The sequence below is a fragment of the Lichenostomus cassidix genome, unplaced genomic scaffold (assembly GCF_008360975.1).
Source record: "Lichenostomus cassidix isolate B80296 unplaced genomic scaffold, HeHo_3.0 unassigened_scaffold_chr26, whole genome shotgun sequence".
NCBI classification, from domain to species: domain Eukaryota; kingdom Metazoa; phylum Chordata; class Aves; order Passeriformes; family Meliphagidae; genus Lichenostomus; species Lichenostomus cassidix.
In genome coordinates, this window is record NW_028147268.1 from 324,400 (window position 1) to 336,879 (window position 12,480).

At 45.6% G+C, this 12,480-nt stretch overlaps 1 protein-coding gene across 1 annotated transcript; it reads right to left on the minus strand.

Annotated features, from left to right (window-relative positions):
* Positions 1-195: 195 nt before the first annotated feature.
* On the minus strand, positions 196-12,151 carry PM20D1 (peptidase M20 domain containing 1). Its single transcript, XM_085044229.1, has 13 exons — positions 11,928-12,151; positions 10,209-10,295; positions 9,425-9,657; positions 7,932-8,018; positions 7,088-7,221; positions 6,540-6,659; positions 5,698-5,773; positions 5,415-5,476; positions 5,110-5,188; positions 3,985-4,056; positions 3,305-3,473; positions 2,522-2,621; positions 196-1,803 (listed from the first exon to the last, which is right to left on the minus strand). Exons 1-13 carry the CDS (start codon positions 12,121-12,123, stop codon positions 1,674-1,676), a joined length of 1,545 nt encoding a protein of 514 aa, XP_084900355.1. The 5' UTR covers positions 12,124-12,151; the 3' UTR covers positions 196-1,673.
* Between the last annotated feature and the right edge of the window lie 329 nt (positions 12,152-12,480).

Sequence of the window (12,480 nt, forward strand, 5' to 3'; positions counted from 1 at the left end):
TGCCCAATAATGCCTGAGCAGGGTTAGCTGATTTTGGATAGAAAGGGGAGCAGCAGGGAGGGTGCAAAGATTAAAGCTGGCTGGAAAATAGGTGGGTTTGTTTTGGTGGAAACTTTATGAATTGCTCAGGTGTGGAAATGACTTCACTGCAATTACACAGTTACATAAAAAGACGAAGTAATCATCAGAAAAGAATTCACATTCCTTTTTTTATTAGATGCAAATGTCAGTTTTGTTTCAATTATTCAGTAGATGATACTGTTGTAGCCCTCTGGCCATAGTGATAAGATCAGACTGCAAATAAATAAGAGAATGGTGAACGGAAAGAATTGGAATCACAGTTCCATCAGTGTTTTTCAGGATACATTTCAGGGTATTTCCTGTACATTCCAGCATATTTCACAGTATGAATTTAGAGCAGAACAACCACCCATTGCAGTGCAGAACTCTGAAAAACAGCAGGAGGAGCTGCACTGGTCCCTGCAGCACAGACACTGGCAGTGTCACAAAGCAGCTTTCAGGCTTTTCTTTGGCTAACATCACTTTGTTAAGTCTTTATTTAAAGAACTAATTAACTAATTAAATAATTTGTCTAATTAATACAGCTAACCCCAACTGTCAAGGCCAAAAGAATGCTGAACCCTTTAGTGCTGTCAAAGGTAGGCAAGAAGTGCAGGATGAGGCAGAGTCAACATCCATGGCCTGTCCACCCCAGGATTCCCAAAAAACTGATTCAGCAGGAAAATGGAAACTGAAAATTGCTTGCATGGGCAGTGAAGGAACAAACCTCTGATCCCTCTGAGCTGGAAGGAACTGAAGGGTTTCACATCTTTCACAATCAAGTTGTCAGAAGAGCAAAGGAGAAGCATAAACTGATTTGGTGAAAAAAGAGAGGAGCAGACAACAGTGATTTATTTCCTTATTTAAAGCTGCAATCCCTTCTTCTAACACTCACTTGCACAACATACCCTGAGCCACACCAAAGAGTCAGGGAGGGAAAAAAAATAATCACTAAAGAGATGGGAAGAACAATTTTCAGCACCTCATCAGTTACAAAAACATGGCTGGAATTTCTGGAGGGCAGTACCTGAAAACAGAGTGAGGAATCAGTGCAGCCATGTGGGCAGCAGGGAGTGAACACTGAGAGTTCCATGGATGCTGGGGACAGCATTCCCTGGGAAAGCAGCCTGGGAGAATCCCCTGGGAAGCACCCAGCAGCAGTGCAAGAACCTCTCAGTGGGACTGCACCAGTGACAGGAACCCTTTTGAACTCTTCCATCACATCACAAACCCTCCACGGGAGCTTCTGAAAGCTCAATTCGCCAGAAAAATCAGTTTGCCAAAAGCACACAGGATGATTCACTTGCTGCTGGTGACTGACTGCTGATTACAGCTTAGATTTTTAAGTGATTACCAATTTCAGAGGCTTAAAGTGCTGCAAAAAAATTAGTGTCAGATTAATGGGTGCACATCAGACATGGAGAGCAGAAATCAGGGCTGTTTCGTGGCTTTTGCCAGGTTCCTATCACCCAACCAGCACTTTTTCCATCTCTATGTAAACCACATTATAAAAAACCCCAAAATTCCAGCTGTAGCTCAATACACAACATATAACTGCACCCTCAGCCCCTGTCCCAGAGTCCACCTGAGCAGCTGCTCTCCCCAGATGTGTCTCAGAGCTCGTGGGAGTTGGCGTGAGGCTCTGGAAGTGTCTCAATGTCACAGTTCTTGATCAGCTGAAAGAGGAACTCCACCTGCTTCTCGTAATTCTCAATGGAGATTCTCTCATTCAACCCATGGATCCTGAAAGAAAAAAGGACATTTTTCAGTCCAGGGTGGATTTGTGACCCATCTGCACACACCCAGCACTCTGCTTGGCTGTTGACTTCATAAAACAGTGCACAACACAGAAACACATCAATATACACCAAGAACTGTGCTGTAACCAACCAAAATTTACTCATTCAAAGGCTCAGAGCCCAATAACTAAGTCTGGGAAAAAAAATCTAAAAATCCAATCTGGAAAATACAGTATTCCAGCTCTCTGCCCATTTCTGTCACTGCCCTGTACAGCCAGAAGACTCTACTCCGATCATCTGCACCTCAATAAAATGACAAATCTAAATACACAAACAGTCCCTTGCATGATGATGTTGTTATCACTGCAGGAAATTTCCAGCTTTAAGGAGCAAATCAATTCAGAGTGGAAAGTATCCAAATAAATGGATAAATCTGGACAAGGCCAACTGCCAGAAGAACACCTTTCACAGTGCTCAGCACATAAAGGATCCACTCAGCCCCACAGCACTGCTGAGTGAAAGTCCTAAAGGTGAAGAACAAAGAGCAAGGGCTGCCACTGTCCCAGGGTAATTTCCATGGCCTGTTAGTGCAGCACCCAAATCTGCAGGAAATGGGTGGCCTGACAGAGGCCAAGGTACACAAGGGTGGGTTTCCTTCTGCCTCATGCACATGGATCTCCCTTCTCCCTCCACCCTGACTGCCCATGTGCAAAACTCAGTACCTGGGGAGATCATCCTGTGCCAGGAGCAGGGGGTTGAACCTGTAAATGGCGTTGGTGACGTTGGTGAAGTGCCTGCTGTCTGTGTTTCCAATGCACGTGCCTGGAAAACAAAGCCCAGGTTTGTTCTGCAGGAGAGGAACAAGTGGAATTGAAAAAGTGACCCAGGTTTTCCCCAGGAGAGAGGAAAAGCATCTGATAACAGCTCTGTAGCAAAAGCATCGCTGGAAACGTTGGTTGGTACATCCTGGAGAATATTCTCTCCTTCAGGAGCAGGAGCTGAACACACAGCTCAGCCTCACAACAGCCTTGACACTCAGCCTCCCCAAAAACTGAAGCTTCAAACTGCAGTCCAACAACTGCAGAGCTAGGAAGAGGCTGCAAAAAAGGGAAGGGGCTGGGATCACAAGGAACAATACAGAAAAGCAGGAATGGCTTTGCCAGCTATGAAAACAATGAAAGAAGAACTACAGCAAGAAGACCTCCTCCTCCTCTCCCTCACAATTCCTTTCTTCCCTGAAGAGATGCCTTTGTATGTGCAGAGAGCCCAATTCAAGGCTCATTGTTTCTGTCAGCTTCCTGTTTGCTTTTTTACTTCCACTACTAAAAAACAACATTAAAACTTTTAAAGCCTAAAGAGGGAGTGGAATAAAAAGAGGAAAAAACAGCTGTTTCCAGTAGTTAACAGCTGGGGTGGAAGAGTACACAGCAAATGGAAACAAGGCAGTGCTGGGGGAGGGAGAAAAGCAGAAAAGGAAACAATAACCATCATGTGCCTGTTGTTACCTGGGACTACACTGTCAACATCTGGGAAAGTGTCCAGGATGGTCCTTTGAAAAATGTGGACAGCAAATGTCTGCTCATCCCAAGGACTGACAGGCAGGGGGTCAAAGGCCTCCACCACATCAATCTTCACTCTGTCATCAGCAATGGTGTTTCTGACTGCCTCCAGCACCTGGTGAAACACAGAGACAAAAATAAGCACAAGAAATGAGAAAGCAGCCCTTAGAGACATCAGCAGATGTTCAGCTCTCCAGAAAATATTTGTGGAACTGGCAGTTGTGGCTGCAAATACAGACTGAAACTGTGGGTCAGTCTCTCTTCCTCTTCCTGAGTGTGCGGTGATACTTCAGCTGAATTTTTTATCAGCTGCACATCACTGTCTCAAGGCACTCCTGAACTGCCTTCAGGCCTGAAAGGCAGCTGACCAACCTCTTGGAAGTTATGGCATCCAAATAATCCAGAAAAAGCTTCCAGAGAGAGAAACTTCCAGCAAAGGCTTGGGAAGTGAAGATGTTTTGTTCTGACAATATTTCACAGCTGCCCTAGGCTGGACAGTCCTGTCACACCTCCTGAAGTGTGCAAGATTCCCAAACTCTGCCAGACTTCAATGTTCCCATTCCATAATCAGCCATGATCCATGTGGTTTTTGGCACAAAAGCTGGAGAGGTCTGGGTCAGGAGTACCTCAGCTGCTGTCTCGGCCGAGTGGATCCGGAAGTTCACCGTGGCTCTCGCAAAGGAAGGGATGACATTCACCTGGAAAAAAGGAAGGAGCCAAGTTTAAAATGAAGTTAAAACCAGAATGAAATTCCAACTGCAAACTCACAAACTGCACGAACAACTGCAGGCCTCAGACTGATGCTTCACTGCTTCCACCAAGTGTGAGATCTTTTTCTGTGTTAAAATACTGTCAATCTCATCTAAAATACTGTAAATCTCATCTAAATACACAAAGAAACATTCATCAATTCAAGAAAAATGAAGTCAGCACTTATATAGAGGTTTTTACCTTGAGCTAAGCTCTCTCCCTTCAGAGACTTTATTCTGAAAATTCACTTGTTTAAGTGATATTTTTACCTCATTGTCATGTTACATGTTTTATATTTGGTAAATGTAAGTCGCTTAACAGATGATGTTACTGAACACTCTTCTTATCTACAGACTGAATATTTGTAATTTTGTCAAACAAAATAATGTATTATCTTTAGAAAAAAAAAAAAAAAGAAACCAGGGTGTCACTTCTCTCCTGGCCACTCCGTGTCACTGTTCAGCCACTGCATCTTCTCTTGTCCAGCGATGCTTTTCAGCAACACGTTTTTCCAGGGACACAGCAAACCCAGCCTGCTTGTTTTCCAGGGCTACAGTATTTTTGGACAGCTCCAGCTCCTTATCAGGGCAGGATCTGGCTGTATCAGCCCGAAGCTGTTATCTCTCAGTCCAAGGTGCACACTTAGCCCTACTTAAGGCAAACACCAAACCTGTGCTGCAAATGTCTGGGCCAGGGAAGTGTTTGTGACTGTGACAGTTTCAAATATTGCCATTGATATTTTGAAGGATTATAGAGAAAACGAATTTTTTTGTCTATCTTGAAATATTAGCAATTTTAACAGTGGTGGGCAGAGATCAGGTACCTCTGAAAGGAAGTGATTTTCAACTGTGCCCAAATCCAAGCCATGTTTGAAGTAAGAATGAAGCTGTGACACCACACAGGGGCCTCACTGATCTTATAAATGAATATAAATAGCTGGAAATCAAATGTCCTAATTGTCTCATCATAGTTATGTGGAGAAAAAACCCAACTGGAAGTACCTTGATTCCTGCATTAAACATGGTGACTGCAGTGGTCGTTCGAATCAAGGCGTTGGTGGAAGGTTTCCAGGCAAGGACTCTACAAAAACAGAAACAAACAAACCAAATTGTTCAAGAAAGTTGAATATTGCTAAGACATTCAGGCAAGAAGCTGAATAATGGTTTATTCAATTAACAAAGTGGTTGTTAACAGGAAAACACTGAGCTGTCTAAGCTATAAAATGCTATAACTGATTTCCTGGGAAGATCAGAAATGTTTTAAGGGTGAGAGGCTGGGGATGTTTATCAAGGATCTCTTTCCTTACCTGCTGACAATAGGTGAGAACAGCCATAAATTGCTCATGATGAGGTTGAGAGGAAACCTGAACTAAGGGGAAGAAATAAAACCACAAATCAGAAGGTTTTTATTTGTCGAGAGCACAGTGGAGTCACTTGAACATGGTTGAAACAACTCCAGCAGAAACAATTATCTGGGAAAAAAGCCAGCTTTTTTACCCTTTCTCCATAACTGTGCTCTAAATTCATCACTGGGTTATTGTTCACTTGTTAATATGGAAATCTGGGAATGAAATGCTGTTCTCTCCTCACCTCTGCTGCGAGGTGCTCCATGGTCATGAGCTCTGGGCCGTGGCCAAACAGGTTGCGCAAGGGATTCTGCTCCAGCCTACAAAACAAATCAACATTTGGAAGGTAAAAAAAAGAAACAAAACAACTCTATTACTGCTCCAGAAAGTTGGCAGAAATTTGATTTCTGATTTGTGTCCATGTTGTTGGAGGTGCAATCACACTCTCCTCTCCTGGTAAATAAATGTGCAAACAGCTTCATTTGGATTTCTGGGCATTGCAGTCACATGCAAAGACTTCCTTTGAAAGACAGCTGGAAAAATCCCAAAGTCTGACTCCTACAAATACATGGAAATCCAGAAAAATCGCACACAAATCCCACCATGTCTGGACATAGTCAGTTTTTCTAAAATATGTGCTTATCAGCCAATTTGATATCTACACAGGGATGTAAAGAGATGATTTCTGCAGCTACATTATGACTATTCCATGTTTATTGGCTTGGAGAATTACCAGCTGAGGTAGCAGAGATGTGCAAGAACAAATTCCAGAGAAATCCTGCCACCCAAACAAAGGAATCTCTGTTGCTAGAGAGTAAATTAGGGTAGACAGCACTTGTCTTGCTTTTAAAGAATTGGCTGACACTTGGAAGAGCTGAAGTGAAAAGTCACTGCAGAAACCTGGCAATTGTCCCTTGGCTGGGAGTTGCATTTCTGCCCTTCAAAGTGAGCTACAAATTGCAATTTCAAATATGGAACAGGAATTTGAAAAATACTCTAAACACAAATATTTAAAAAGTCACTTATCATTGATTTAGGTGTTTTTTGGACTGTTTTTGGTACATTGTGTGGCAGGGAAGCTCTCACCTGGCCATGGCTGCTGCCAGAATGCCAATGCTTGTCTCCTTAGGAGGAAAGGAGGAATGTCCTGGCTCTTTTTCCACAGTGAAGTTCAGTGTCATTGAACCTTTTTCTGTGACAGCAATCCTGCTCAATGATAAATCAATCAATCAATTAACAGATAAATGACTAATGCAATTCTAAACACAAAAGCACAGACTATAGATAAAAACAACCACTCTGCATAGTTTTAGTATGATAAAAAGCACTCAAGCAGCAGCAACAAATCATCAACACAGTGATTTCTGGAGGACTCAGCTGCTTCTCCAGTGGGCAGAGCTCTCCAGCACAGATTTAAACTGCTTGCCTGGGCTCAGTGGAACAATCTGCCTCTGTCAGCACAGCTGTGATGGGCAGCAGGCAAAGGCTGAAGGTCCCTGCCTTGCTCTTTGTGCCACTGCTGCAGCTTCAGCAGCTTCCACATGCCTCCAAAACGTACTGCAGTGACATTAAGCATGGCATTTAGCACTAATTAGTGACTGCAAATGAATCACTGCCATCGTGGTCACTCTTACATTGCCACTGGCTTCTCCACTCCTGCAACGATCCCATCCAGCACTGCGCTTCCCTCGTCCAGCAGGAAGGAGAGCTTCACCCCTCTGGCTTCCAGCAGAGCTGCAATTTTCTTTCCTCCCTTCAGACCAGACACCTGTGAGAATCCAGGCAGAGGAACTGATCAGATCCAGCCACAGCACTGAAAACACCTTGCTGCTGGCTACAGCACAAAGAATGCAGGGAATCCCCTGGGGAACAGCTCCAGAGCAACAATAAAAGATTCTTTCAGGAAAATTAATTGCAGACTGTTAATGGCCTGATAGCAGATGAATTTATATCCACGATGAGGAGTGCTCTCATTGATGAGTCACTGACTGCTGCTTTCATTTTGATGGTATCTCAGAGCTATAAACTCCACAGATTAGCAATTTATTCATTTCAATTCGTAGTAATTCTCTGCCTTTGTATTTTGCCAACGCATAACCAAACCCATCTCACCTCTCTGTGTACCACTGGAACGTTTTTGTCAGCTCTTCCTGCTCATTTGACACAACCAGGTCAAGCTTAACCCAGCTTTTCCTGCCTCCAAAATGGGACTCCTGCTGCACCTTCCTTGTAGAAAAGAATTTGAACACCCTCTGGTGTTCTTTTCTCTTGGCTCATCACACCAAACCCTTTGTGAATGTCACTCCAAGCCAAACAATCAATACATAACTGTGACCTGGGGCCTGACACTGTATCTACCCACAGAACCAAGAAAAACAGGAAAGACCTTCCAGCTAAACAATGTTTAAAAATAAGCCTTGTCACCTACATGAACAATGCAAACAAGCTGTTATTCCAATGCAAAAGGAAAGAAAATACCTCCTCATCGTGGCCAATGCCAATATAGAAAGAGCGGCGAGGTCTGTAATTCCTCCTCAGCAGAAATTCCAGAGCTTGCAGAATGCCCTGCAGGAAAAGCAGAACATGCTGTACCATCCCTGGGTGTTAATAAGGAGGATAAATGCAAAAGAATGCAGCGTGATGTAAGAGAGCTGTGATGCTTTCACAGCTCAGCTTTGATTTCTACAGCTCCCACTGAGGATATTCCCATTCCCTGGGAAAGACACTGCAGTGGTTTTGATCAATCATGCTCTGACAGGTAGGGAGATGAGATACAGAGTAGCTGGTTCTGACTGTTGCAGTCAGGGACAAACTGCACAGGAAGCACCAGAAAGTCAGAATTATCCAAGGAATTCACTCTTCCCTTCAAGTGCCTGTCACACACCCAGACTGGCTTTCACTGCAGCTACCAAACCCAGGGATTTTAAGGAGCAGCATGTTTTGTGTGAGAAGTGCTAAGAGAAAAAGAACACTAAACTTAATCTGAAGAATGGGCAATCAAAACTACCATTTCCTATGGCTGTTTGCTCTATTTATCTATTTGCTCTATATATCTACAATATATTTGCTCTATTATTCCATCTCACTTTTTCAATTTAAGCTACTGAATTTTTTACATCAGAAGCCAAACATTTAAGTTTCAAGGCTCTGAAATTGGTCATTAAACATCCTGAAGCTTTCTAGGAGTGTGGCCTGTGTGACACTGGTTTGCTAAATATCTGCTCAAATTTAAATCCAGGGCTGGCATGGAAATAATCATCAAAGCCACAAAGGGCCATTTTCCTTATTAATTTTGCCATCAACCTTTTCCCAATGAGAAATCCTTCACAGATCAATCTTAGCTGAATGCAAACCTCCCAAATGTGTTTAGCACAACAGCTCTTTGTTCTGCCACAGGCTGGATAAAAGATGCAGGGCTATTTGTCTATCATATTAAATGAACAGTGTTTAATTTGAAACTCAAGCTTTTTCAAAGGGCCAATTTTGGCTTTGAAGGCCTGTGTGACACCTGGGAAAAAGGAAAAGGTTTATCCCTGGTTTCAAACACAGCATTTGACAGAGAATCATGGAATGGTTTAGGGTGGAAGGGACCTTAAATATCACCCACCATCCCAGGTTGCTCCAAGCCCTGGCCTTGGACATTTCCAGGGATCCAGGGGCAGCCACAGCTTCTCTGGGCAACCTGTGCTGTAAAATTTTCTATATGGCATTTAACCAAACCCATCTGCCTCTGTGAATATGATCCTCCTGATTCCTCAGGAGTTTTAACTTCCTTTCTTCAGTAAGTGGTCACTCCACTCCATCTCTAGGAAAAGCTGGGAGAAAACCTCAAGGCTTAGGAATTTCTCTCTAACATGAAGAGGGGCAAGAGAGACAATAAATTGAATTTCAAGAGGATGGATTGCTCCCCTCCTCCCCTCTGCCTTTTGCAGGCTGTGTCTTTGGGAAAGGACATTACCAAGCACACGTACAATGGCAGAGTTTTTGTTATCCAGCGTTCCTCGTCCATAGATGAAACCTCCGTGCTCTGCAGCTGAGAAAGGAGGGAAATCCCAGCCCTCGGGGGGAGCAGGCACCACATCCATGTGTGCCAGCAGCATATAGGGCAGCAGGGCAGGGGCAGAGCCCTGCACAGTAAAGAGGTGGCTGTATTGCCCAACAAGTTCATGTTGGATGAACTTGGAAGAAAATACAGCCGGGAAGACTGTTAAGAAAAAAATTAAAAAAACACATGTGAAAGGAAAAAATTAACAGTGATGTCCCATTTTAGCATTATTTCCATAGAGCTGTCACCTATGTAGCCTCAGGGGGGAACAGTAAATAAGGCTGACCATGACAGAGAGCAGAAGTTCTCACACTTTTACCAATCCATCTCACTTGGAATTTAAAACTCTCCTAAACAAACCCAGAATTCTCATTCAGCAGTGCTGCAGCTCTTTTGCAGGGAGCAATGATGGAACTGCCACAATATTAGGCTCAAGCAGCAGCAGTCATCCTTTCAATTTTTTCATGGCATTTATCCATCTCTAAGATCAAAAACCACCATTACAAAAAGTCTTTTGAACATTTTTGGGGCCACTGATAACCCCAAAACACTGCTACAGAGAGGACATGTGTGACATTTCTGACAGGCCTTTCTTCAGGAAAAATGTAAAAGTCTATTCCATTACATTCAGGGATGATATATGATCTCTTCAATTTGTTTATGAAAATTAAATTACCCAGCAGAGATTGCCAAGAGTGAAAGTTCAATACCTTTCTGAATGTAAGTCCCAAATTCTGCCATGGCAGTTGTGTTCAAATCCTCTGGAGTTATGGACACAGTTGGGATTTTAATGGCTCCTTCAAAGAAACACAAACCAGGAATCATTCAGCACTGAAACCAAACAATGCTTGAACTGCACTTCAAAAAGGGGAAGCATATTTATGTTCCTGAATATTTTCCCAGGCTTTAAACATTATTTCACAAGCTGCCACGATCAAAAAAAAAAGACTGATGTGCCTCAGCTGAGCTGTGCACATGCAGCCACCAGAGCTTCCTAACAGCCCAGCCAAGGTATCTCTCCAGATAATTTGACTCCACTTTTCATCCTCAAGTGTTGAATGATATCGTTAGAAATGCTACTGTCCAGGAGCAGCTGCAATTTGCTTGGCTGCTCTGATTCCTCAGAGTCATAAACTCCTCTGGCAGCAGAACAGGCAGCTGAGTTGGCAGTCCAAGGTTCTTTCTCAAGAGTAAAGCAGGTTGTGATGGTTGTTACACCTTCACATTGCTTGGTATATTAACATATATAAACAGACAGGGCTTTTGCTGGCCCTTTTAGTCTGCCCTGTCATTTAAAACAAGCTTGCCAACATCCAGTCCTGCAGATCATGGGAATAACTTAGTCCCAGCTGCCTTTCCAAAGGGCAGCTGCCAGGTGAGGTTATGGATTCTTCTGAGGTCGTGTGATTCATGAATTGACATAAAAACCCATTGTGACCCTTCATTTTCCCATTAAAAAAAGGTATACAAACACGATTTGCTAGGCGATAAATCCTACGAATCAGCCAGGTATGAGATTTACACACAGGGCTTTATCACTTGGTGCCAGATTGTGGTTTCCTGCACAGTGCCAGCCCTGCTGAGAGCTAAACCCCTCAAATCTTCTACGTCAGACAGCACAAACACCCCAGCACTGGTCACAGCAGCCGTGAGCAAGAGAGAGAAAGAATCCCGACAGAGATTTATCCAGTAGACAAAGGGATGTCTGGAAATGCTGTCATGGGAGTCTGGCAAAATTCTGAGTGTGTGAGCAGGAAATGGTGGAGAAAATCAACACGGGGCAAGAGTTGGCTCAGGAGAACCACACCATCAGTGAGGTTGGAAAATCCCTCCAGGATCACCGAGGCCAAGCTGTGCCTGATCCCCACCTTGTCCCCAGCCCAGAGCTCTGAGTGCCACATCCAGGTGACACCTGCAGGGCTGAGCACTCCAAACCTCCCTGGGCAGCTCCAATCCCTGCCCACCCTTTCCATGAGGAAATTCCTGCTGCTGTCCACCCTGAACCTCCCCTGGCCCAGCCTGAGGCTGTTCCCTCTCCTCCTGTCCCTGTGCCCTGGGATCAGATCCCAAATCCCTCCTGTCAGGGAGTTTGCAGAGCCATAAGGTCCCCCTGATCCCCTCAGCTCCAGGCTGAGCTCCTTTCCCAGCTCCCTCAGGGTTCTCCCAACCCTTCCCCAGCTCCTTCCCTTCCCTAGATTCCCTCCAACCCCTCTATATCCTCCCAGCGCCCAGAACTGGACACGGCGCTCGAGGTGTGGCCTCAGCAGCGCCCAGCGCAGCTTTTCAATCACTTCCTCAGCGCTGCCGGGAGCCAACACCCGGTTCCTGCCGGGGAAAGCACCTGGGGAGCGGCAGCCTCCACCCCCGTGCCTCCGTGCCCCTCAGGAGCCGGGCCGGGGCGAGGGGGGCTCACACCGCGGGCCCCTCACCTCGCAGAGCCTCCTTCAGCTCCAGCCGCTCGCCGGCGCTCAGGGCGGCGGTGCCGGCGCTCCGTGCCCAGAGCCGCGGCAGCCCGGCCGGGGCTCGCAGGACGAAGGCGCGGAGCAGGACGGCGGCGGCCAGCGCCAGCAGCACCGAGCTCAGCGCCAGCAGCACCGCAACTACCGCCCGCCGCCCGCCCGCCATCACTGCCCCGGCACGCTCGCACTGACCGGCGTGGCGCGGAGCCAATCACCGCCCGCCCCGCAGGGACGGCAGCCAATGGGATTGAGGCATAGGCGGGTTGGACCCGCCCCTTTCGCGGGTGCTGCTGGGAGCTGTAGTGTGCAGCTGGCATGGCGGCGGGCTGAGGGAAGTGCGGAGTTAGGGAACGGTTTGGGTTGGAAAAGATCTTAAATCCCATCCTGTCCATCCCCTGACACAGGCAGGGACACCTTGCATTATCCCAGCCTGCTCCAAGCGCCGTCCAGCCTGGCCTTGGATACTTCTAGGGATAGGGCAGCCACAGCTGCTCTGTGCCAGGGCCTTGCCACCCTCACAGGG

What these genes read in the sequence shown, in the direction of transcription:
- PM20D1 (XM_085044229.1), bottom strand. Translation starts at nt 12,123, where the DNA reads ATGGCGGGCGGGCGGCGGGCGGTAGTTGCGGTGCTGCTGGCGCTGAGC. An exon ending in ATAACAAAAACTCTGCCATT is followed by an intron (nt 8,019 to 9,424) that starts GTACGTGTGCTT and finishes CTTTTCCTGCAG; the next exon opens with GGCATTCTGCAAGCTCTGGA. An exon ending in GCATTGGCCACGATGAGGAG is followed by an intron (nt 7,222 to 7,931) that starts GTATTTTCTTTC and finishes GGATTCTCACAG; the next exon opens with GTGTCTGGTCTGAAGGGAGG.